Raw genomic sequence first — 27,817 nt, 5'->3', positions numbered from 1 at the left:
AACCGGATTTGATCAGGGACCTCAAAGTAAAGGAGCCATTAGGAGTTAGTGACCATAATATGATAAGTTTTAATCTGCAGTTTGAGAGGGAGAAGGAAGAATCGGAAGTGTCAGTACTGCAGTTGAATACAGGGAACTATGGAGCTATGAGGGAGGAGCTGGCCAAAGTTCAATGGTTCAATACCCTCACAGGGATGGCAGTGGAACAACAATGGCAGGTATTTCTGGATATAATGCAGAAGGTGCAGGATTAGTTCATTCCAAAGAGGAAGAAAGATCCTAAGGGGAGGCAGGGGCAGCCGTGGCTGACGAGGGAAGCTAAGGACTGTATAAAAATAAAAGAGAAGTATAATATAGCAAAGATGAGCGGGAAGCCGGAGGACTGGGAAGCTTTTAAAGAGCAACAGCGGATAACTAAAAAGGCAATACACAGAGAAAAAATGAGCTACGAAGGAAAACTGGCCAAAAATATAAAGGAGGATAGTAAAAGCTTTTTTAGGTATGTGAAAAGAAAAAAAATGGTCACGACTAAAATTGGGCCCTTGAAGTCAGAAACGGGTGAATTTATTGTGGGGAACAAGGAAATGGCAGATGACTTGAATAGGTACTTTGGATCTGTCTTCACTGGGGAAGACACAAGCAATCTCCCAGATGCAGTAGTGGCTGAAGGACCGAGGGTAATGGACGAACTGAAGGGAATTTATATTAGGCAGGAAATGGTGTTGGATAGACTGTTAGGCCTGAAGGCTGATAAGTCCCTGGGACCTGATGGTCTGCATCCCAGGGTACTAAAGGAGGTGGCTCTAGAAATTGTGGACGCATTGGTAATTATTTTCCAAGGTTCTATAGATTCAGGATCAGTTCCTGCAGATTGGAGGGTGGCAAATGTTGTCCCACTTTTCAAGAAAGGAGGGAGAGAGAAAACAGGAAATTACAGACCAGTTAGCCTGACGTCAGTGGTGGGAAAGATGCTGGAGTCAATTATAAAAGATGAAATTACGACTCATTTGGATAGCAGTAACAGAATAGGTCAGAGTCAGCATAGATTTACGAAGGGGAAATCGTGCTTGACTAATCTTCTGGAATTTTTTGAGGATGTATCTATGAAGATGGATAACGGAGAGCCAGTGGATGTAGTGTACCTGGACTTTCAGAAAGCCTTTGATAAAGTCCCGCATAGGAGATTGGTGAACAAAATTAGGGCACATGGTATTGGGGGCAAAATACTGAGTTGGATTGAAAATTGGCTGGCTGACAGGAAGCAAAGAGTAGTGATAAATGGGTCCCTTTCGGAATGGCAGGCAGTGACCAGTGGGGGTTCCACAAGGTTCGGTGCTGGGACCGCAGCTGTTTACGATATATATTAATGATATAGACGAAGGCATTAAAAGTAATATTAGCAAATTTTCTGATGACACAAAGCTGGGTGGCAGTGTGAAATGTGAGGAGGATGTTATTAGAATACAGGGTGACTTGGACAGGCTAGGTGAGTGGACGGATGCATGGCAGATGCAGTTTAATGTGGATAAATGTGTGGTTATCCACTTTGGTGGCAAGAACAGAAAGGCAGATTACTATCTCAGTGGAATCAAGTTAGGTAAAGGGGAAGCACAACGAGATCTAGGTGTTCTTGTACATCAGTCAATGAAAGCAAGCATGCAGGTACAGCAGGTAGTGAAGAAAGCTAATAGCATGCTGGCCTTCATCACAAGAGGAATTGACTATAGGAGCAAAGAGATCCTTCTGCAGCTGTACAGGGCCCTGGCGAGACCGCACCTGGATTATTGTGTGCAGTTTTGGTCTCCAAATTTGAGGAAGGACATTCTTGCTATTGAGGGAGTGCAGCGTAGGTTCACAAGGTCAATGACTGGAATGGCGGGTCTATCATATGTTGAAAGATTGGAGCGACTGGGCTTGTATACTCGAGTTTGGAAGGATGAGAGGGGATTTGACTGAGATATATAAGATTATTAAGGGATTGGATACTGTGGAGGCAGGAAACATGTTTCCGCTGATGGGTGAGTCCAGGACCAGAGGACACAGTTTAAAAATAAGGAGTAGGCCATTTAGAACAGAGTTGAGGAAAAACTTCTTCACCCAGAGAGTGGTGGATATATGGAATGCTCTGCCCCAGAAGGCAGTGGAGGACAACTCTCTGTATGCTTTCAAGAAAGAGATAGATAGAGCTCTTAAAGATAGTGGAATCAAGGGTTATGGGGATAAGGCAGGAACAGGATACTGATTGTGGATGATCAGCCATGATCATAATGAATGGTGGTGCTGGCTCGAAGGGCGGAATGGCCTACTCCAGCACCTATTGTCTATTGTTCAAAATATCTAATAAGAGGGGACATAACAACAGTGCTTAGGGGGGATATTCTTAAGGGGCATCACATGAGGACATATGTTTAGAACTTAGAAACAATAGGGGGATGGCTACTCGGCTGGGACTGTATTATAGACCCTCAAATAGCCAGCGGGTACTAGAGGAGCAGATGTGTAGAGAGATTGCAGATACCTGTAGGAATAATAGTGTAATATTGGTTGGAGATTTTAATTTCCCCTATATTGACTGGGCCACCCAGAGTGTAAAAGGCCCACAAGGAGTGGAATTTGTCAAATATGTCCAAGAAAGCTTCCTGAAACAATACGTAGAGTGCCCTACTCGAGAGGTTGCAACGCTGGACCTCCTCTTAGGAAACGAGATCAAGCAAGTGACCAATGTGTCAGTTGGAGAGCATTTTGGGCCCAGTTACAATAACTCTGTTAGTTTTAACATAGTTATGGAAAAAGATAGGTAGGGTCCACAGGTAAGGTGCTGGAGCTGGCAGGTTTAGAGATCCCTTGCTGATGAGAGATATTGAGGCTCTGGTCAGGAAAAAGAAGCTTGAAGCTATTGGGCTCAAGCATGGGAGTACACTTAGAGGGAACTCAGAAGATCAAAAAAGAGGGTATGAGATAGATCTGGCAGATAAGGTTAAAGATAATCCCAAAAGGTTGTATAGCTATATTTAGAGTCAAAGGGAGGCTCGGGAGAGAATAGGTCCCCTTAGAGATCAGTATGGCCATCTAAGTGTGGAGCCATGGGAAGATTGCGTGATTTTTAATGAATGTTTCTCCTCAGTGTTTACTGAGAAGTGAATCACGGATGCTAAAGAAATCAGGGAAATAAGTGGGGTTGTTTTGGACAGCATGCGCATTACCAGAGAAGAGGGATTTAGTAAAGTCTTTGACAAGGTCCCCCATGGCAGGCTAGTCATGAAAGTTAGGTCGCATGGGATCCAGGGACAGCTAGCTAATTGGATTCAAAATTGGCTCAATGGTAGGAAGCAGAGGGTGAGGTTGAAGGTTGTTTCTCGGACTGGAACCCTGTGACTTGTGGTGTGTGTCGCAGGGGTCGGTGTTGGCACCTTTATTGTGTAGTATTGGTATAAATGATCTGAATGTGAATGTACACGGCATGACTAGTAAGTTTGTAAGTCGGTTGGGACTGTATTATAGACCCTCAAATAGCCAGCGGGTACTAGAGGAGCAGATGTGTAGAGCGATTGCAGGTACCTGTAGGAATAATAGAGTAATATTGGTTGGAGATTTTAATTTGCAAGCGAAGAATGTTATCAAAAATTACAGAGGGATCTTATTAGGCAGTGGCCAGTTACCAGTGAAGGGTGGTGATAGTGGTGTGAAGTGCCTTATTGATGGCTCAAGTCACCTCATTAACTTTCAGCATCCTGCTTTTCCAAATGCACCCGACAGAGCAGTCTTGGACACCTGGGTGGAAACCTGGTGACTTCTGCTCACCTCCAGCTCAGCATCAAACAATATTTTCAGACATGATCCACAGACTGCTCACATCCCTTACCCACTGACACTGATATCCAAAATTGGCTAGTCCTTCACAGTCTGTCTCTGGTTCACAGGGACATCTCTCAGGGCTGAGTTCCATGGCACAGAGGAAGCTGACAAAGTAGGACGAGGAGACACTTTGTGTTGGGACAAGCACCCAGCTCATGGATTATTCCAGTCTACATCTCAGCGCTGCCCGCTGGCTCAGTTAGCATGTATCTCCATGCACTCAGTATCCCTGCCTTGCCTTGCCACGCAGTGCGAGACAATGCCGTGCCGATCAGTATGTTGGCCCTTCAGCACAAGCCAAACGCATTCTGTACTGCCATTCGATATGGTCTTTTGCAGTAGCACACAGACAACCTGCATGTTTGTCCAGGGGTGAGGGATCAGATAGGGGGAAGGGCACTGCCTTGCTGTATGGCACAAATTCAGCATGTGCCATATGCCTGTATGGCAAACACATCAACCACTAATGAAAACGTCAGAGACTGGGTGAGTGTCAGATCTCAATCCTGTTGAGGTGTGTCAGTCAGGTCCTGACTGGCTTATAGCAGCTGAGCTCTGCCATGGTCAATTGCAAAGTTCTCCTCCACTGTGCTCATGTCCTATTCCCCAGGTACCACACCAGCATCCAGCACATCACCTTGTGGTCTGCTCTAACTGTGCAGGACTGCTCCAGGACAATGTAGCACATTCTGTCCAGGCTACTCAGGTCGACCTCCGCTCAGGCCGCATTGGGACCACATCTTCAGCAGCTTCATCCTCTGCTTCACTATGGCCCCGGGCGAATTCTGGGAAGATTTGTGTCCATGTTCCTGATCAGCCTGGGAATTGTGTACTGGTGTCAACAGCCATGGTCACAGTGGGTAGGCCTTGTCCCCCAGTAACTGGCCTTTTAAGGCCCTGGACCCTCAAGCACACCAGGTACCCGAGAGGGCTCCAGGACATAGGCGGCATGGTAAACTGTGTGGCCTGGTGCTTGTACAGTGACTAGGGTGAGAGAATGGCGATATACATGCCAGTGAGCATCAGCCGTGCCAACTATGTACTGTGGGCACATTATAGTTGCTGTGCCATCCCTCAGCTGGTGAGTGGCAATCTGCATTGCCAATGCTTGTCTGAGTGTAGGATGGCTTCATTGGGAAGGTCTTCTACTGGATATCTGCTGAGAGTGTGGTAAGGTAGGTATGGAATCAGGCACATACAACACTCCAGAGACAGGTAGGTAGTTAATGAGGAGACTTTGATAACATACGTAAATAATCTCACAAGCCTTTCTGGTGAAAAGTCCTCCAAAGGCATCAAATAACTCCTGCTGAGACAAATAAATACAAGATTTAGCCCATCCTCCCAGATCCAATAAGTCTCCTTTAACACCTTCTCCATGAATGCTTGCAATACTCCACACGTGGGCTAGCGTGGTGGCTCAGAGGTTAGCCCTGCTGCCTCACAGCGCCAGGGACCTGGGTTCAATTTCCGCCTCAGTGTATCTGTCTGTGTGGAGTTTGTGCATTCTCCCCATGTCTACATGGGTTTCCTCCCACAGTCCAGAGATGTGCAGGCTTGGTGGATTGGCTATGTTCAGGGATGTGTGGATTAGGTGGGTTATAGGGTGATGGCTCGGGTGGGTGCTCCGAGGGTCAGTGTGAGCTTGTTGGGCTGAAGGGCCTGTTTCCACACTGTAGGGATTCTTTTAAAAAAAGAACTTCACTGTGTTTGTATTCTATACTGCTGGAATTCAACCCAGTTGCCAGGTCTGTATTTCTTAATGATCTTAATGATCTCATAAACCTGTGCCATTTATTTTTAGTGATTTTTACCAACTATGCTGAAAAGTCTCTACCTCTGAGTTAGAAGTTACGAATTGAGCCCCACCCCAGGATATGATTGCAAAAGACAGTGATGTTCAAAAGAACACCATAAGACATAGGAGCAGATCTGGGACATTCAGCCCATTTAATCTACTTCACATTTCACTGAGATCATGGGTGACCTGAAATATCAAAGCACATTCCTGCCTTGACCTCATTGCTATTAATTCCATTAGTGATTAAAATTCTGTCTATCTCAGCCTTGGATGTACTTAATGACCCAGCCCTCTGTAGTAAAGAATTCCACAGATTCACTACCTTCTGAGAGAAGGAATTCCTCCTCAGCTTAAATGAGCAGCCCCTTATTTTGAGATTATGTCCTTTGCTCCGAGACTCTCCCACAAAAGGAATGGCCCTTCATATCTACACTGTCAAGTCCCCCAAGAACCTTGCGTGTTTCCAGAATTGCCTTATTCACTTATAGTTCAACGAGCACAGGTCCAGTCTACTCAACCTCTCCCCCAGAACAAGGAGATAGGAAAATGCTGAGGCTTTCAGCAACATCATCCATCAGTCCAGTCCACCCCAAACATGTAAATTCCACATTGCCACAGCAACTGGATGTATTTCAGTGAATTGCAATGCCCTGCCACATCTTTGACTCTCTGTTCCTCTCTTCTTGATGACATTTATTGTTCTAAGAAGTAGATGACCTCATTATTTTTCCTACCAAAATATAATATGATACACTTATTTTGACAATCATTTGCAAGTTAAAAAAAATTCTGCAGGATTTTCTCTTTCATGCAATTGAACTGCGTCTGTGCGTGTGTATGAACATGTGCATTTGTGTGTATGTGCACATCTATGTATGTGTTTGTACTGTCTGTGATTGTGAATGTTTGCGCCCACGTGTGTTGGTGTTTTTGCACATGTGCATGTGTGTCTGTGTTTGTGTGTATGTGCATGGGAGTGCGTGCGGGTGTGTTCATATATGAGTAAGTATGTGAGACTGTGTTTGTGTGGGTGCATTTATGTGTTTGTCTGTGAGCATGAATATGTCTATTAGTGTGCGTGTATATGTGTGTTTTTGTTGGTGTGCATATTTCTATGGATGCATGTTTCTGTGTTTGTCAGTGTGTGTGTTTCTTTGTGTATGTGTTTCTATGGATGTATGTTTCTGTGTGCTCGTGTGTGTGTGTCTGTCTTTGGTGTGTATGTATGTGTATCTGTCTATTTGTTGAGGTGTGTGTGCATGTGTGCGCGTTCATGTGTGTGCTTGTGTGTGTGTGTGTGTGTGTGTGTGTGTGTGTGTGTGTGTGTGTGTGTGTGTGAGAGTGTGCGTGTATTTATGTTGTTTTTGGTTGTCTAGCATCTTGTCAGGAATCTGAAGATCTCATGTCTCTGGAGAGGACCTTACATTCACAGTCAAACCATCCGGAGAAATGCAGTACTGAGTCATCAAAGGAAGAACATGAGCCAGACCCTGAGTGGGAACTTTTCTCCCAGTCACTAGAGAGAATCCATAGCCCCGAGTGGTACAGCATGCCAGAGTTCACCTCCCCATGGGATCAGGCACACCATTCCTGTGGTAGGAAGTTTCAGGATGCTGAAGATATCCGGTTCGACATAAGTCTGACAATGGATCGCAATTGGTCTCCCTTCTCCTGTACGCAGACCTGTCACTGCCAAATGTTTCCGAGCCGCGTAACAGGGATGCATCTGTCGGATGGATTGGTAGGTCAAAGTTTCACGTTTGGGGAATGTGTTTCCACACTGACCGTAAAGCTGTCATTGAGGTGCAAACAGAATGTACACCACGTGACGGGCAGTAGGTATTCAGTAAACTGATGGGAATAAAGGCAGATAAATCCCTGGGGCATTAAAGCCTGAATCCTAGGGACTCAAAGAAGGTGATGGCAAAGATAGCAGAAGCATCAATTATGATTTTCCAAAATGCCTTGTATCTGGAAAGATATCAGTGGATTAGAAACTTGCTCATGTAACACCCATATTCGAAAAAGGAGCTGGGAAGAAGTGGGAAACAGTAGACATTTAGTTTGACCTCTGTAGTGGGGAGGTTACTGGAGTCACTCACAAAGGAGGAGATAGCTGAACGCTTGGAAAAACAAAGCTCAATTCACCAGTGCCACAGCACAGCTTCATGAAGGGCAAATCTTGCTTGACAGATTTGTTGGAGTTCTTTGAGGACGTGACCAGCAGGGTAGATAAAGGCGATCCACTGGATGTGGTATATCTAGACTTCCATGTGATATTTGACAAGATACTGCATTAAATGTTGACCCAGAAGGTTAGATCCCAGGGGATTAGGGGTAGAGTACTGGCTTGGATAGAGGATTGGCGGACTGACAGAAAGCAGAAATTGTGATAAATGGTTCCTTCTCTGGAGGGCAAACTGCAATGAATGGGGTGCTGCAGGATTCAGTGCTTGGACCTCAACTATTTACAATTGATATAAATGATCTACAAACACAGACAGAGTGTAACATAGCAAAGTTCGTGGATGATACTAAAGTCAGTGGGAATGCAGGCACTGATAAGGATATAAATAATTTACAGATGGAGATTGATAGGCTCGGAGATAGGGAAACAATCTGGCAGATGGAGTTTAATGTGGATATGTACAAGGTTTCCATTTTGGCAGAAAAAATGATGGGGAAAGTTATTATTTAAATGGGAGTAGATGGAAAGTGTGTCAGTGCAGAGGGATCTGGGCATCCTTGTGTAAGAATCACAGAAAGTGGGTAAGTAGTTGCAGTATAAGTAAAACAAATGGAATCCGGGTATTTATTGTAAAAGGGCAGTTATAAAAATAACGAAGTTTGTTACAATTATATAAGGCAATGGTGAGACCACAGCTGGAACATTGTGTCCAGTTTTGGTATCCTGACTTGAGGAAGGATGTGGTGGCACTGGAGGCAGTTCAGAGGAGGTTTGCCAGTTTGATTCCAGGGATGAAAGGGCTGTTGTACAGGAGCGATTGGATAATTTGGCATTGTACTCTCTGGAGTTCAGAAGAATGAAGGGGGATCTGGTGGAGGAAAGAAACAATGCTAAATGGCATTGTGAACATAGAACAGATGCTCCCCCTTGTGGGACAAGAGGTCGTAGAGGTAGAGTGAGAGGAGGTAGGTTCAAAACTGAGATGGGGTGAAACTACTTCTCTTAGAGGGTTGTGAATCTGTGGAACTTGCTGCCCCAGCATGTAATGAAGGCAGAATTAATCAACAGATTCAAGAAAGAAATCAATCTGTTTCCGATGAAAGCAGGATAAAAGACTACAGTGATCTGGCAGGAAAGTAGAGTTCAGACTGAGATTGGGTCAGCTATGATTGTGTTAAATGGTACAACAGTCTTGAAGGGCTGAATTGCCTCCTCCCTCTTCTAATTGCTATGGTAAATTACCTCTCATATACGAAACTGCATGTCAATTCTTGTCAGTCCCACATTCGCCAGTTTCTGCACATGTATTTTGTATATCATCCATATGCAAGTGTTTTAAGAGTATGTATGAATGCAGCTATTAGCTGTTTGTCAGATATCGGCTCATTCCAAGGGTGGTATTCCTTTTCCAGAGGGCATAATTCCCATGGTGGTTGCTGTTGTTACTGAGCCGTTGCTGTTTTTGCAGAATGTTGTACCTCTAGAAGGAGCAACTTATCTAGTTAGCTGGCTATGTCTGCCATCACAATGATATGTCTGGTCTTTCATATTTAATGCCTATGTTTGAGATAAGAACTGCACTAACCAGGTCTAACCAAGAATGGTTAGAATTTACTTTACTCCCATTGCTTAGTTCTGGCAATGACTTGGCACTTTTATCAAAGTGAAATGTGGTTTTCTGTCATTCCACCTTCACTCTGTTGTTCATGCCTTCTGATACTTTTAGCTTCAGTCAGCTTTCTTCAGGGAATGGGAGAACAGTTTGGTTGCAGTGTGACTTTGATCTCTGCACTGGACCTGTTTCCATGAATTCAGTGAGAATGTTTCACCACGGAAGGATGACCTTGTACAAGCCTGGGCAGAAATTGTTCAATTTCTTTATGATCTCTTTGATAATTCCCATGTCTGCCTCAGCTTTCCCTTTTACCCTGGGGATAGTTGGAGATGATGTATGGACCTGAATATCCTATTCACTCATGTAGCACCTCAATTCCCTGCTTGTAAATTGAGATCCATTATCACTTGTCTCAATGTCAAGGTTTTGTTTTGTTTTGAGGGATGTTGGCTTTGCTGTTAGTCCCCGGCCCCAGTTGCCCTGGTGAGCAGCCTTCTTGAACCACTGCAGTCCATGTGCTGTAGGTTAACCACAATGCCCTTAGGAGGGTAATTCTAGGATTCTGACCCAGTGACAGTGAAGGAACAGTGAAATATTTCCAAGTCAGCATGGTGCGTGGCTTAGAGGGGAACTTGCAGAGGGTGGTGTTCCCATGTATCTGCTGCCCTTATCCTTCTAATGGATGTAATTGTGGGTTTGGAAAGCACGGGCTAAGATGCCTTGATAAGTTGGTGAAGTGCATCTTGTAAACGGGATGTACAGCTGCAGAATGCTGTCAACAACCAAAGCATTATTTCACACTTTGTACAATCTCTTTAGTAGTTCTGAATATCTAACTCTTGGTAGTCAGAACCACAGCTGTTAGTGACAAGATAGTAAGTTCCTTTGGGAGGTAAGAGGTCCGTTCTAAGCTTCGTCTGTGGTCTCTCTGGGACTTCTTGCATCATAAGTAAATCTTTTAACAAATATCAAGCTGAGAAAATATAAGCACCGCACTGCCTGATGTGGCCCATAATTTCACTGCTCATGTCTCCCTACTAGTGCACTTTGGTTGCCCTCCTCAGACTCGACACAACTCCTTGATGGCTTGCGTGGATCATCTCTTTTCTCATCTGCGAGGATGTATTGACACAACACCTTTGTACAAAGATGCCATCTTAGGCTATGAGCATCTGTTTGTTCCATATACTCCCTTCGTAGGCCATCATTGCAGCCGTCCTTCCTGCAGTTGCATTATGATATGTAGTTGATTTGAGCAAAATACTCGTTTTTCAGTCAGAAAGTGTCTGCTGCGTTGATGACTTGTAGAGAAGGGCTTTGGCATTGACTCTGATTGAATCTGGAAGATTTCATAGTCTGCTTCAATATCATCTACTTAATTCATAGGGAGTGCTGCTCTTGACAGCATGTCTGCAATGTGCATCTATTTCCCTTGTTTGCATTTCATCGCCAGATGATGTTTATACAAAGTAACATTCTTTGCAGGCACTTTGGACCAGATGAAAGCAGTTTGATGAGGCTGCTTTGAAGTGGCTGTGGAAGACTGTGAGAGAATATCTTGAGTGATATAGACAGGATAAGGCCTTGGGCAAAGACCTGAACAATAGAACATCATGTGGGAAAATATGAAGTTTTGCACTTTGGCAGGAAGGAAAGAAGAGCTGATTATTATTTCATTGGGGAAAGCCTGCAGAAAGCTGCATCATAAATATATTTGGAAGACCTCATGCATTGATTAGAGAAAGCTAGCATATAAGTTATTATTGGTTATCACATAAGGTATACCAGCCTGCAAAATTTGTCTTGTGAGGCTTAGACAGCATTGTAGCTTACATTCCTTCTATCCTAGCAGAGACTGTCACGTAGCCATATTCATTTGTTCGGGGTTTATTAATTCATTCTATAGCTATTTCATTGTTTGATCACTGCAAGTGGAACACAGTTCAAATTCTATCTGAGTTCTCCTTTCATTTTCACAGGTGCAGAGAGTGGAAAATTGACATTCCCTCTGACCTATCTAACAACACATCAAAGTGATAGATTTTTCTCTCCTTTGTTCCTTGGCACTTTTTTAAAGATGGAAGCTTGCTGTGTGAAAATTTGCTCAATTGTAGCAGGGCACCTCTAACTTCATGTTACAAGTCACATGTTTGATGGTTATCATAAACTAAAGTTGAAGTCACTGACAACAAAAGTATGTCAAGTGACAGCAGCATTAATCTTTGTCCAAATGCATTTCTTTCAACACATTCCACCACCCCTATGTCCTCCAAATGTTGCTGCTGAATCCACATCACTGGATAAACTAAGCATAGCCATGTACATGAAGCTCACAGCCCAGTGTTAAAGTTCATACGTTTGTCACTTATTCCCTCCATGACCTTACATTCCTTGTCACTGTAATCTCCCCTAGCATGGAGTGCATTGCAGGGCTTTAGATTTGTTGAATTGTTGTCTTTTATTTATCCCTAATATTACTTACACCATTATCTGCAGTTACACTTTCTGATGTCTTGACCCAAGGTTCCTAGAATATGGAGGAGGTGGCATAATGGCACAATCGATAAAAATCCAGAAGCCCATACTAAAATGAATGCTTTCAGGGTATAAGTTGAAATCCTATTAAGGAAGCTTGTAGAATTTAAATTCAGTTCACATATCTGGAAAATAAAATTAGTCTCAGTGATGGTGACCATGAAACTATCATCAATTGATGTAAAACCTAACTGGTTTACTCATGAGATAACAGGGTGTAGAGCTGGATGAACACAGCAGGCCAGGCAGCATCAGAGGAGCAGGAAGGCTGACGTTTTGGGTCGAGACCCTTCTTCCCCATTAGGGAAGGAGGCTACCATCCTTACTTGGTCTGGCGGACATGCATCTCCAGACCCAATGTGGTTGACCCCAAAATGGCTTGAATAGTGACTTGAGGACAACTAGGGGTGAAAAATAGATGTTGGTCTTGTTGTTGTCTCTCGAAAGAATATTGAAAGTCCACTTTACCCAAAACCTCGTTGCATCTTGTTTTAAAAAAAATTGCTCTTTTAATTCTGCCACTTCTTTGTCTTATTTTCTGACATGGCTCAGTATCAAAACTTATTTGCCAAATTTCTATCATGAGGCACGTTGGGATGCGTCACCACAACTGTAAATTACACACTGTAATTTCGGAAACTGAAAATAAGCTGGCACTGACGACGGCTTGAAAAGGAATCAACGTAACAGAAATTTTTGGTAATAGGAACGTTTAGAACCTCCTTGAAGTCACAGCTACACTACGTCTGTACAGATGGGGACATGTGTCTACTTAACTTCACTGGCGCTGTCCATGCTGCAAGTTTGTGCAATCTCTCTCACTGTTGACATGATAATGATTAGCCAACTGACGGGGAGAAGGAAATGGTGAAAGAGTGAACACAGCAGTGCCTGGATCTTATCATTATTGCCACTTGGCTTGCTCCTAACTGAATTCATTTCTGCCTCCTGACGGTAGACAGCAGGCTGGCGTTAAGTGAGATTGATGTACAGGAGATAAGTCACAGGACGTATTACAAAGCCCCATCTTCACATTAATGACACCTTACATCATGTCCTGTGGCACTATCACAGTGCTAAATCAGACAGATCTAGAAACTCAGAACTGTGCATGCAAGTATGTGCTGTCAGCCTTCAACAACAGCAGAATGGTGCTCCAGAACAAGCTATAATCTCATGGCCCAGCATATTCCCCAACTCAATCGTTACCATCTGGGAGGCAATGGCCAACTGGTATTATCACTGGACTGTTAATCCAGAGACCCAGGTGATATTCTGGGGACCCAGGTTCAAATCCTGCATTGGCAGATAGTGGAATTGAATTCAATAAAGTTTCTGGAATTGAGAGTCTAATGATGATTGTTGGAAAAACCTATTTGGCTCACTAATGTCCTTGAGGGAAGGAAACTGCCATCCTTACCTGGTCTGGCCTACATGTAACTCCAGACCCACAGCAATGTGGTTGACTCTGAACTGCCCTCTGGGCAATTAGGGACAGGCAATAAATGCTGCCTGGTCAACGAAGCCCTCATCCCATGCATAAATAAAAAATAAATAACTCCTCAGAGGCTGGTATCCTGTCACCAAGTCAAATTTTATTTACATTTGGAGAGTCCTCGACACTGATCCAGCTCCCTCGGAGCCAGCTCTCAGAGTGAACAAAACCTCTGTTTATATCTGAGATAATGGGAACTGCAGATGCTGGAGATTCCAAGATAATAAAATGTGAGGCTGGATGAACACAGCAGGCCAAGCAGCATCTCAGGAGCACAAAAGCTGACGTTTCGGGCCTAGACCCTTCATCAGAGAGGGGGATGGGGGGAGGGAACTGGAATAAATAGGGAGAGAGGGGGAGGCGGACCGAAGATGGAGAGTAAAGAAGATAGGTGGAGAAGGTGTGGGTGGGGAGGTAGGGAGGGGATAGGTCAGTCCAGGGAAGACGGACAGGTCAAGGAGGTGGGATGAGGTTAGTAGGTAGCTGGGGGTGCGGCTTGGGGTGGGAGGAAGGGATGGGTGAGAGGAAGAACCGGTTAGGGAGGCAGAGACAGGTTGGACTGGTTTTGGGATGCAGTGGGTGGGGGGGAAGAGCTGGGCTGGTTGTGTGGTGCAGTGGGGGGAGGGGATGAACTGGGCTGGTTTAGGGATGCAGTGGGGGAAGGGGAGATTTTGAAACTGGTGAAGTCCACATTGATACCATATGGCTGCAGGGTTCCCAGGCGGAATATGAGTTGCTGTTCCTGCAACCTTCGGGTGGCATCATTGTGGCAGTGCAGGAGGCCCATGATGGACATGTCATCAAGAGAATGGGAGGGGGAGTGGAAATGGTTTGCGACTGGGAGGTGCAGTTGTTTGTTGCGAACTGAGCGGAGGTGTTCTGCAAAGCGGTCCCCAAGCCTCCGCTTGGTTTCCCCAATGTAGAGGAAGCCGCACCGGGTACAGTGGATGCAGTATACCACATTGGCAGATGTGCAGGTGAACCTCTGCTTAATGTGGAATGTCATCTTGGGGCCTGGGATGGGGGTGAGGGAGGAGGTGTGGGGACAAGTGTAGCATTTCCCCTGGGATGGGGGTGAGGGAGGAGGTGTGGGGACAAGTGTAGCATTTCCATCTCAGGCAACCAGCTTGTAACTGATGTCCATTTCAAGCCCACCGACTCCCACAGCTACCTAGAATACACCTCCTCCCACCCACCCTCCTGCAAAAATTCCATCCCCTATTCCCAATTCCTCCGCCTCCGCCGCATCTGCTCCCACGATAAGACATTCCACTCCCGCACATCCCAGATGTCCAAGTTCTTTAAGGACCGCAACTTCCCCCCCACGGTGATTGAGAACGCCCTTGACCGCGTCTCCCGCATTTCCCGCGACACATCCCTCACACCCCGCCCCCGCCACAACCGCCCCAAGAGGATCCCCCTCGTTCTCACACACCACCCTACCAACCTCCGGATACAACGCATTATCCTCCGACACTTCTGCCATTTACAATCCGACCCCACCACCCAAGACATTTTTCCATCCCCACCCCTGTCTGCTTTCCGGAGAGACCACTCTCTCCGTGACTCCCTTGTTCGCTCCACACTGCCCTCCAACCCCACCACACCCGGCACCTTCCCCTGCAACCGCAGGAAATGCTACACTTGTCCCCACACCTCCTCCCTCACCCCCATCCCAGGCCCCAAGATGACATTCCACATTAAGCAGAGGTTCACCTGCACATCTGCCAATGTGGTATACTGCATCCACTGTACCCGGTGCGGCTTCCTCTACATTGGGGAAACCAAGCGGAGGCTTGGGGACCGCTTTGCAGAACACCTCCGCTCAGTTCGCAACAAACAACTGCACCTCCCAGTCGCAAACCATTTCCACTCCCCCTCCCATTCTCTTGATGACATGTCCATCATGGGCCTCCTGCACTGCCACAATGATGCCACCCGAAGGTTGCAGGAACAGCAACTCATATTCCGCCTGGGAACCCTGCAGCCATATGGTATCAATGTGGACTTCACCAGTTTCAAAATCTCCCCTTCCCCCACTGCATCCCTAAACCAGCCCAGTTCATCCCCTCCCCCCACTGCACCACACAACCAGCCCAGCTCTTCCCCCCCACCCACTGCATCCCAAAACCAGTCCAACCTGTCTCTGCCTCCCTAACCGGTTCTTCCTCTCACCCATCCCTTCCTCCCACCCCAAGCCGCACCCCCAGCTACCTACTAACCTCATCCCACCTCCTTGACCTGTCCGTCTTCCCTGGACTGACCTATCCCCTCCCTACCTCCCCACCCACACCTTCTCCACCTATCTTCTTTACTCTCCATCTTCGGTCCGCCTCCCCCTCTCTCCCTATTTATTCCAGTTCCCTCCCCCCATCCCCCTCTCTGATGAAGGGTCTAGGCCCGAAACGTCAGCTTTTGTGCTCCTGAGATGCTGCTTGGCCTGCTGTGTTCATCCAGCCTCACATTTTATTATCTCTGTTTATATCTGTCAGCCAAGGCTCCCTGATTGTACCAGATTAACAGCCCCAATCAGGGAGCTCATATTCTATGTGGCCCACACAGCTGACCATATTATAATCATTATATCTCTCCCTCTCTGAGTCTAAGAACAATGGCTGGCCTTTTTTTGCTGCTCCCCCCGTGGCATTTTACATCTGGGTCAGGTTCCTCTAATTCTGCCTCTGATATGGGTGGCATGGAACATGGAAGCTTGTCTCTTGCATCTGGAGTGTCTCCGTAGAGATATAGTCTCCTCTTCAGGCAGCAAAGGCAATGAAGCAGCGACATCCACCATGCCTATCTCGGATTCTGAGGTATCTTCAATGCTTGATGGAGAGGGAGAACCCATGTATTCTGCAACAGTTGGAAAAGCAGTTGAGAACCTGGGGCATTTTTCTCCTGCAACATTTGCGAATTTTCAGCTTTCATATGGTCTGTGTAGTTGTTCAGGATCATTGCACTACCTGAACTTTGTCCGTCGCTGGAACTGGTCTCGTGTTGACCATGCCTCTTACCCATTCAGGACCATTCCCGTGGCTCCTGCACCAAACTTCACCCCCTGACATAACTGTCTCACTCACTTAGGGAAGTCTTGTGTCTAGCTTTGGAATTCCTGATGCCATTTCACCCCTTCCCCCAAGGTTTAGGAAGATCAGGTTTATCCACCCCATTGGCAACTCTGCTGGAGCTATCCCTTTGGTTGCATGAGGTGTGATCATATAATCAAATAGGAACTGGGACAGTTTGGTATCTAGTGAAGCTGTAGGCTGTTTCTTTAAACCTGCCTTCAAACTTTGGGCTGCTCTTTCCACCAGACCATTGGATGATGGATGGTATAGAGCTGTCATTATATCCTTTGTTCATTCATGGGATGAGGGTGTTGCTGGTCAAGCAGTACTTATTGCCCATCCCTAATTATCCAGAGGGGAGTTAAGAGTCAACCACATTGCTCTGGGTCTGGAGTCACGTAGTCCAGAACTGGTAAGGACGGCAGTTTCCTTCCGTAAAGGACATCAGTAAACCGGATGGGTTTTTCCGACAATCAACAATAGATTCATGGTTATCATTAGATTCTTAATTCCGGACATTTGTTGTTGTTATGGAGAGGGATGGGAGCAGACGGTATGAGAAAGTATTTATCTGGGGGAGGGGGAATTACAACGCTATTGGTCAGGAACTATGGAGCATAAATTGGGAACAGATGTTTTCAGGGAAATGTAAGATAGAAATGTGGAGGTTGTTTAGGGAGCACTTGCCATAGATACTAGATAGGTTTGTCCCACTGACGCAAGGAAGGGTTGGTAAGGTGAAGGAACCTTGGACGACAAGACGTGCGGAACACCTAGTCAAGAGGAAGAAGGAAGCTTACTTAAGGATAAGGAAACAAGGATTGGATGGAGCTGTAGAGGGTTAAGAGGTAGCCAGGAAGGGACTGAAGAATGGGCTTAGGAGAGCTAGAAGGGGGCATGAAAAGGCCATGGCGGGTAGGATTAAGGAAAACCCCAAAGCATTTTATGTGAGGAACAAAAGGATGGGCAGAGTGAGGGTAGGGTCAATCAAGGATAGTGGAGGGAAATTGTGCCTGGAGTCAGAGGAGGTAGGGGAGGTCCTTAATGAATATGTTGCTTCAGTATTCACCAGTGAGAGGGACCTTGCAGTTTTTGAGGACAGCATGAAACAGGCAGATATGCTCGAACAGGTTGATGTTAGGAAAGAGGATGTGCTAGAAATTTTGAAAAACATGAGGATAGATAAGTCCCCTGGGCCAGACGTTATCTACCCAAGGTCACGATGGGAAGTGAGGGAGGAGATTACTGCGCATTTGGCAGTGATCTTTACATCCTTACTGTCCACAGGAGTAGTACCAGGTGATTAGAGGTGGTAAATGTTATTCCCTTGTACAAAAAAGGCAATAGGGATAATCCTGGGAATTATAAACTAGTCAGTCTTACTTCTGTGGTGGATAAATTATTGGAGAGAATTCTGAAAGATAGCATTTATGATTATTTGGAAAAGCACAGTTTGATTAGAAACAGTCAGCATGGCTTTGTGAGGGGTAAATCATGCCTCACAAGCCTTATTGAATTCTTTGAGGATGTGACAAAACACATTAATGAAGGCAGGGCAGTGGATATGGTTTTTGCAAGGCATTTGATAAGGTTCCCCATGGTAAGCCCATTCAGAAAGTAAGGAGGCATGGGACTCAGGAAAATATGGTTGCCTGGATACTGAAATGGCTGTCAAATAGAAGACAGAGTGTGGTAGTAGACGGAAAGTATTCAGCCCGGAGCTCAGTGACCAGTGGTGTTCCATAGGGATCAGTTCTGGGGCCTCTGCTTTTGTGAAGTTTATAAATGACTTGGATGAGGAAGTGGAAAGATGGGTGAGAAAGTTTGCCGATAGCACGAAGGTTGGTGGAGTTGTGGTTAGTGTGGAGGGCTGTTGTAGGTTGCAACGGGACATTGACAGGATGCAGATCTGGGCAAAGAAGTGGCAGATGAAATTCAACCCAGAAATGTTTGCACTGATTAATTTTGGAAGGTCAAATTTCAATGCAGAATACAGACTTAATGGCAGGATTCTCAGCAGTGTGGAGGAACTGCGGGCTCTTGAGATCCATGTCCGTAGTTGATAGGATTGTTAAGAAGGCGTATGGTGTGTTGGCTTTCATTGGCAGGGGAATTGAGTTTAAGAGCCACGAGGTTACGCTGCAGCTCTATAAAACTCTGGTTAGATCACACTTGGAATATTGCATTCAGTTCTGGTCACCACATTGTAAGAAGAATGTGGACGCTTTGGAGAGGGTGCAGAGAAGATTTACCAGGATGCTGCCTGGACTGGAGGGTAGGTCTTATGAGGAAAGGTTGAAGGAGCTAGGGTTTTTCTTGGAGTGAAGAAGGATGAGGGGTGACTTGATAGAGGTATCCAAGATGATGAGTGGCACCGGTAGAGTGGATAGTCAGAGGCATTTTTCCAGGGTGGAAATGATTATTATGAGGGGGCATAATTTTAGGGTGATTGATGGAAGGTATAGGGAAGATGTTAGAGGTAGGTTCTTTACACAGAGAGAGTGGTGGGTGTGTGGAATGTGCTGCCAACAGTGGTAATGGAGTCAGATACTTTAGGGACATTTAAGCAACTCATATGGATGATGGTAAAATGTAGGGTAGTTTTAATCTTAGAGTAGAATAATAGATCAGCCCAACATCATGGGCCGAAGGCCCTGTACTCTTCTGCGTTTTTTATATTAATTGAATACAAATTCCACCATTTGCTGTGGCTGCATTCAAACCCCAGACCTGAGAACATTATCTGGGTCTCTGGAGTAACAGTTCAGCAATAATACCACTAGGCCATCACCTCCCCTGATGATGAATGCCATTTGACTTTAGGAAATACTCAAATTCCTTGCTGGTAAATGATCTCCCCTTATCTGTGACCAACACGTCCAGGAGTCAGTACATTGCAAAAGATGCCCGCAGTTTTTCTATCAGCGCCCCGTTTTTGATGAACAAACTCTATGGACGTCCAGCCACTTTAAGTGGGCGTCCATAATGACTAAAGATATTGAAACCATGAAAGGGCCTGCATTGTTGATGTGTAACCGGGTCCAAGGTTTAGCCAGCCATTCCCATGAATGTGGGGGAGCTGCTGGAGGTAATGTTTGTCCTTGTTGGCACTTTGGACACTGCCCCACCAATGCAGTTATGTCTGCATCCAATCTGGCCAGCAGATATAATTTCTCATTAACATCTTCATTTTGGACATCCCTGGGTGACCCTGGTGGAGTTCAGCCAGCATCTGGCAACGACTTTTGACCGGGACAGTTACTCCCCATAACAATACGCCATCCCCTTCTGTGATGTCGTCTTTCCGAGTCCAAAAAGGTTTCAATTCTCATTGTGCTGGTCCTTTGGTCCTTTAGTTTCAGTTTTGTCAGGATCGGATCTTTCTGCGTCTGATATTTTCAGCGGTGATTGGAAGTGTCTCCAGATAATTTAAAACCATTACAGACTCTTCCAATAGCAGTACTGGGTGGCTGTGGGTGGGATTCTCTTCAGAAGATTGGTGTGGAGTTGATGAGTTGAATGGCCTGCTTTCATAATTTAGGAATTCTATGATTCTATGATTTTAGGGTTCTCCCTAATCCTGTTTGTGAGTCCTTTTCCATGTCCCTATTTGGTCTTCTAATATTCAGTTCCCTCTTGCACTTCTTATCTTTCTCTATGGTCAAGCTGAATTGCTTCCTTTGCTCTTGCTAAAAACCTTTCTTTTCCTCCTCATCTAGTCCTGAATGGTCCTGGACATCCAGGGATCCCTGAACTTATTGCTCCTATATTTCCCCCAAAGATGGTGTGTTGAAGTGGCCGGGAACTGGAAGCTCAGGACCATTTTTGATGACAAAACATAATGTTCTACGAAGTGGTCACCCAATGTGTGCTTCGATTCCCCACTGTAGAGAAGGCCGCACCATAAGCAGCAAATATAGTAGACTAGATTGAGCAAAGGTGTGTCCAGAGCCTTGGGTCATGAGGAGGGAGGAAGTAAATAGGCAGGTGCTATACCTTCTGTGGTTGCACAGGAAGATGCCGTGGAGAGGTGTTGGGAATGAATTTAATTAAAAAAAGTCTTATTCATCCAGACATCATAAATACGAAGAAAAATAAAAAGCTATCAACATAAATGTAAGAAACAAAAATTCTAGAATTGAGGGGCACACATCTTGGAATTCTGCAACATATCCAAGGATTTTGCATCGTACATAGTTTGAAGGGATGGTTGTAAATTGATTGCGGGAATGGACCATAGCACCGTGACACAAGAAGCCATTCAAGAAGGGGATAGATAGAAATACAATAGGGGACAGCATCGTCAAGGAGATTGGTACATTTCTGTGCAAGCAGGAATGTGAATTCAGAAGGTTACTTGCTTGCTCAGTGCCAGGGTTTGGGGCATCTGCTTAGAGAGGAGCGCACAATGGGAATGGGAGGATTGATATGTCGTAGTATATACACATACCAACGGCATACACAATTCAGGGAAAGGAGTTCTGTTTTGAGATTAGAGCTGCTAAATGTTAAATTAATAAGTAGAACCACGAATGTAATAATCTCTGGAAGCCATGAGAGAATTGTTGTAGGCCAAGTAACATTAGAGACTTGATCGTGTTGGTCAAAAGTTGACTTGGGAGAAATGTGCACAGCTTTCATTACAAAGCTGATAAGCTAATAACACAAATGGAAATAGCCATTGCAGGAATGCTGTTGCAAAATGACTAAAGCTAGGACCTAAATCCCAAGAATATTTTAATGATTGCAAGAATGATACTGCAAAAATCATGCATGATTCTGGTATTCATGTGGATTGAATGAAACATTGGTATAGCTATCCTTAAAATTAAGGTCATAGTGTTAATTCAGGACATTCTTTTTGAGTAGTGCATTTCAGATCAAATAAGAAAACTGGCTGTATTAGACCTGATAACACATAATGAAACAGAAGTAATTAGTAAATTCATAGCCAAGAGGCTATAAGCAACAGTTATAGCACAATAGGATGTCACAGACAGTTTGCAGGTGAGAAGTGTAGGTTGAAGATAAGTGTATTAAACTTAACTGAAGGCAATTACCAGGATGTAAAGATGGAGATTGCTTGTGTGAGCTGGGAAAAGCATCTAGGCCCGAAACGTCAGCTTTTGTGCTCCCGAGATGCTGCTTGGCCTGCTGTGTTCATCCAGCTTCACACTTTGTTATCTTAAAAGGTAGGACAGTTGAGGATCATTGTAGATTTTTAAGCAACCATTGCATAGATCTCATGATATTCAGATATATTACTAATAATTAAAGTCTCTATGGGCAGGAGGTACATTTGTGGCTAACTATGGAAGCTAAAGATAGTATCAAATTTAAAGAAACCATGTAAAAGATCATAAAGACTAAGACCTCAGAGGTGAGTTTAGATGCAGTTTATTTTATCTCCTAAAAGGAGCTGACAATTGTTCAGGGCACAAGCCACCTCAGTAGGATGGTTTGGTTGGTGAAAATTCCAAACTAATGGAGCTTGGATCAAAGTATGCACATTATTAGTACCAAAAATGTTCCACCTCTCAGATTTGTGAGAAAGTTTATTTTAGCAGAGTTGGACTAGACTCATTGAATTGTCTTAGTGGGCACAGCGAGGAAATTGCTAAGAGCCAGTTAAGTAGAAAGCGAAAGATTAATCTCTCTGGCCTTGAGTGTCTGTCATAGAGAGAGTTGGGAAATGGGGTGGGAGTTTGCTCTGTGATTTAGATCCTGCTAGCTGCTTTCTATGTTGGTTTGTTCAGTTGACTGGACAGCTAGTTTGCAATGCAACATGATTCCACTTCTATGGATTCAATTCCTACAGCTGCTGACATTACCACAAAGCACTGTCCTTCTCAACCTCTCCCCTAGCCTGAGGCATACTGTTAAACCACTAACAGTTGTCTCTCTCTAATGAGAGAACAGCCCTATGGACGAGTAATACTGTGGTAATTTTACATTATTTTGAAATAATCTGCCTTGTTTTTTTTTTTAAATTTCTTCTTTTATGTAACAAACTTCTGTTCTGTTGTTAAAGAAAATCTGCAGCCTCATGTATTATGTTTCAGTGACTAACCACCATGTTAACTAACTAAGCTAAAAACAAAGGCCAGGATTTATTTGTGGATCTGATTTGCCCAGTAATACGACCAATTGGCATCATAACAATAGGAAGTTACATATGTAGATGAAGTGAGTGCACCAAACTTTGGCAGAGTGTAATGTGACAAAAAGTGAATGTGTCCACATTGGCAAGAAGAATAACGAAGCCATTTCCAAAAGAGAGATAATAGGAACTGCAGATAACAAAGTGTGGAGCTGGATGAACACAGCAGGCCAAGCAGCATCTCAGGAGCACAAAAGCTGACGTTTAGGCCTGAAACGTCTGCTTTTGTGCTCCTGAGATGCTGCTTGGCCTGCTGTGTTCATCCAGCCCCACACTTTGTTATCTTGGATTCTCCAGCATCTGCAGTTCCCATTATCACTAATAGGAACTGCAGATGCTGGAGAATCTGAAATAACAAGGTGTGGAGCTGGATGAACACAGCAGGCCAAGCAGCATCTTAGGAGCAGAAAAGCTGACATTTCAGATTTCTGATGAAGGGTCTAGTCTTGAAACGTCAGCTTTTCTGCTCCTAAGATGCTGCTTGGCCTGCTGTGTTCATCCAGCTCTAGACTTTGTTATCCCCCACTTCAAAAAGAGACAGACTGCAAAGCAATGCGGTATAGAAGGATCTGTCTATCCTGATAGCTGAAACGTCAAACATTAATTTGTAGGTATGGCCTCAGCTGGAGCACAGCGAACAAAGCTAGGGATTGCTTTTTAGACTGAATGCAAAGGCTTTAGAAAATAAAAACCGAAAGAACTGCGGATGCTGTAGATCTGGAACAAAAACAAAGTCACTGGAAAAGCTCAGCTCCCGAGGAAGGGTCACTGGACCCGAAACATTACCTTTGTTTTCTCCTTCACAGGTGCTGCCAGGCCTGCTGTGCTTTTCCAGCAACTTTGTTTTTGTTGCTTTAGAATGGAAGCCTTACAGAGGAGATGTACCAGAATAGTTGCGAGGAGGGAAGGGCTCTGATAGAGTAATCAAGAAAAAAATGATTTCTTATGACAGAAAGACCAGTAACCTTTAGATTCAGCCTTAAGGCATTTGACAAAGGAAGCAGAGACAAGAGGAGAGCATTTTTTGCAGTGAGTTGTGATCTGGAATATGCTGTCTGCAAATATGGGGAAAGCAGATATAATCAGAGCAATTCCAAGATAATAAAATGTGAGGCTGGATGAACACAGCAGGCCAAGCAGCATCTCAGGAGCACAAAAGCTGACGTTTCGGGCCTAGACCCTTCATCAGAGAGGGTCTAGGCCCGAAACGTCAGCTTTTGTGCTCCTGAGATGCTGCTTGGCCTGCTGTGTTCATCCAGCCTCACATTTTATTATCTTGGAATTCTCCAGCATCTGCAGTTCCCATTATCTCTGTCAATCAGAGCAATCACAGGTTAATTGAATTAATTAAAGGTGAAACTATGAAGGGCTGTGGGAAAATGGCAAAGGGAGTCGGATTATCTGGGTAGCTCATTTTAATGGCTGGCCAAATGTCCATATTCGTACTAGATTGTTTTGTCAGTCATTCTTGATATCCACATTACTTTAAACTAAGTGGCCAAGCCGTCTCTGTTACATCCTTGAGATTTTCTCAGGTGCAGGGTCCAATACTGCATGGTGTGTGTGTGTGTGTGTGTGTGTGTCTGTGTGTGTGTGTGTGTGTGTGTGTGTGTGAGTGTCTGTGTGTCTGTGTGTGTGCGCATGAGATTGTGTGTACATTTGAAGGTATTTCGCCACCAAGTTAATGTAGTTGGTGTCTACACAGTCATCATTTCTCTATTGGGATGTTGATTCATTTTTGGAGTAAGGAAATGAATGGAAATGTGGTGATGCTGAGGAAGTGTGATATTACTGAAATCATTAAAAGCAGCTCTTCTGCTGTATACCACATGCAGTCTCATTCACATACATGAGCACATATTCACATAATCTCATACACACACAGTCTCACACACACACAATCACTCGCACACACACAGTCTCACACACATGGTCTCACACACACAGTCTCACACACATGGTCTCACACACAATCTCAGACAGAATTGCTTATGAACACGTTGAAAACACAATCTGACACGTGCATACATTCAAACTTCATATACACACAAACACAAGTACACATGCAATATTACACACATGTTCACACAATCTCACACTCACACAAACACACACACAATTTCTCACAAATACAATCTCGAATGAAGATACACATGATCACATACATATGTACAAATAAAGATTACTGAAATACATACTGAAACATATAGAAACATATAAAGATATGGACAGCTCCTCCAAACTGCACCTTCCCATATCCAGAAAGACAAGGGCAACGGATACATGGGAACACCACCCCCTGCAAGTTCCCCTCCAAGCCACTCACTGTCCTGCCATGAAAATATCTCGTTGTTGCTTAAGTGAAATGATCTCACTTGCAGCATTGCGAATGTCTCTGTACCCCAAGGACTGCAGAGGTTCAAGATCATGGCTCACCACCGCCTTCTGAATGGCAATTAAAGATGGGCAATAAACATTGGCTTCCGGTGAACAAACTCGAAACAACATGTGCAATAATGCACATTGCACACGTATCTACAAAAAGGTATCTGCAAACATGCCCTCAAAATATCTGTCCTTCCTTCTCCTAAAACAAGCATATCTCCAACTTATATTTCCCTTCTATCCTGCATGCATACATTTCTCCTTGCCCCTTCTATCCCCTTAATCTATCTGTTGCTGTGAGATTCCCCATCCTTTCAAATCCTGGCCCCTCCACTCATGCCTGGTCTTCCCTCTGATGCACGTTTTTCTCAACTTCGTCACATGTTAGGGAGAGAAAGCGTGGGCCCTGGTGCTTTCCCTGTTTCTGAGGCTCTTATTCGCCTGAGTATTCCACATTAACCATCCCCCTCACTTCCTTCGGGTGACCAGTATTAGTAACTGTAGACACAACAAATTCACATGTTTCATCTACATTTAGCAAAATATTTTGGCTTTTCTGCCCTGCGCCTTTATTTTCAAAGTCAATCAAAATTTTTGCATGATAAACCTTATAACCATTGCTTTGTCAGACAATTACACACAACCTATTCATTTACATCATGCAAAGATCTTCACTTCTTTAAATCTAACCCTATGCAATATTCAGGCAGCAATATCCAAATCACTTTGGCTTTTTTCACAGAAAAAATATACTTTGGTTTGAGTGATAAATATTTTCTCGTTTTGAACTGAAATGAACTGATCATTCAAAAGCCCAGAATTGAACATTTCATAACACAGCAAGGCACCGCAGATGGCAGAAATCTGAAATAGAAACAGAAAATCTTGGAAATACTCAGCAGGTGGGGCAGCACTGTTGGGAGAGAAACTGTTAATTCTTCAAGCCCCGTAATCTGCACTTGTTCTGGCAAACAGTCACTGACCTCTGACTCTACCTGTACAGAAGCTCCAAGATTTGCTGAGTATTACCAACGCTTTCAAATCTTTCTTGCCTGTCCAAAAAGCAATCAGACTCATTTTGCGTCTGTCATTCCCGTTCAGCAAGAAACCCTGGCAAAATGTTGAGCATCGATTTTGAAACAAAATTAAAGATGTGGAGAGACCATACATAGCCCATAACACAAATTTTAAAAAATCAGTCAAAGTAATGAACAAATTGACCATTTTCGAAACGACTAATTCATAAAAATGGCTACCAGCAATGTTTAGCAGAATCTAGACTTATAGAACACAGATCAGGAACAGGGCCTTCAGCCCATCATGTCTATACTGAAGAGTTAATCAATAAAAATAGACTGGGCCACAAAGTATATTCAAGGCTGAAACAGGCAGATTTTTTGCTCAGGAAGGGAATCGAGGATTATAAAGAACAGGCAGAAAAGTGGAGTTGAGGATTATCTGATCAACTGGCTAAGCAGACGCAATCGGCTGAATGGCCTAATTAATACTTACTTCGGCTTTTTTGTTTAAGAAACACAGCTGGATAAAGACACACTGAGTCTCAAATATTGATCACCAAGGAATCGGAGGTAACTGGAACCATGAGAAGGAGTGGGTTTCACTCGTTTTCACCTCCAGTGCTGAATATTCTAAACTGACCTTTGTGGAATTTGTTATGAGGGTAGCGGTTGGAAGCAGGTTGCCTTTGAGACTGATTATTCTTCCTCATCTGGCCCAGAGTCAGGGTATGTCAGAGGAGGGAGGAGGAGGAGAAGGGGGCAAGAACGTGCATCCATATGAATAGCCTCCATCTCTGTTTCAGGGTTCCCTCTATCTTCACCTCACCACCTTTCTCTCTCACTCAATTTCTCTCGCTCATTCTTATGATCCATCTTTCTTTCCCTCCCTTACAAACAGTCTCTCTCTTTCAATCAATCTGATGCTCTGGCTCACTCTCTTTCACACTCTGGCTTTCTCACAAACTCTCGTTATCCATCTCTTAAGCATCACATTATGAAGAAGAAAAAATTGGATAGGAGGTGAGTGAAGGAAGCACCAGCCATAAGTGTCACCACTGAGGGACAGTTCCTGATGCCAGGCATAGGAGAGGAATTTTCCATAAACACCTTACTCTATGGTATTCATTTTTGTAAATGAGATAACTGCACAGTGGATGGTATCCTGACAGCAAGTCATCCTTTATAGACATGTGCACAGTACATGAGCTCTGACCAGCCAGCTCAGAGCCAGTCTCTAGACTGAGGACACTCTCTGAATTTCCTATTTACATCTGTCAGCCAAGGATTCCTGATTGGCCTAGATTAACAATGGCAATCAAAGATCTCATTGTTCATGAGATCTACCTGGCCTTTGTTCCAATCACTACAGTGTGATGGTGTATTTATATAACTGTAGAAACATTGGCTGCATTGTTAAAACTCTGCAATGATGTTAAGATTGAAAAATTATAGCATCTTCGAAAGCGCAAACAACGCTGCCTGTACTATATGGAATACTGCTTAACTTGCCATGAAAATTAACAAAGTAAATACGTTGATTCAAATGGTATTATTACTACAACTTTTAAGCCTTTGAGTAGAGAATATCTCATGGACTAGGTGTCTTGGTTAGATAATTAGACTCTTAATTCAAAGATCATTGCTCAGAACTATACATCTGATAATGACTATCTGCTTAAATGTTTAATTCAAAGTG

At 44.2% G+C, this 27,817-nt stretch overlaps 1 protein-coding gene across 2 annotated transcripts in view; it reads left to right on the top strand.

Moving 5' to 3' along the window:
* LOC125457358 (SAM domain-containing protein SAMSN-1-like) overlaps positions 1–27,817 on the top strand; it is a 161,423-nt gene that overhangs the window by 49,314 nt on the left and 84,292 nt on the right. For both annotated transcript variants that reach the window (XM_048541515.2, XM_048541514.2), the window contains exon 7: positions 7,033–7,397. In XM_048541515.2, the coding sequence (XP_048397472.1) occupies positions 7,033–7,397 (365 nt within the window). The remainder of the gene's footprint in view (positions 1–7,032; positions 7,398–27,817) is intronic.

Source organism: Stegostoma tigrinum, chromosome 12, assembly GCF_030684315.1.
Source record: "Stegostoma tigrinum isolate sSteTig4 chromosome 12, sSteTig4.hap1, whole genome shotgun sequence".
In the NCBI taxonomy this organism is placed as follows: Eukaryota; Metazoa; Chordata; class Chondrichthyes; order Orectolobiformes; family Stegostomatidae; genus Stegostoma; species Stegostoma tigrinum.
The sequence above is the reverse complement of the archived record's forward strand: the minus strand, read 5'-3'. Positions and strand labels throughout refer to the sequence as shown.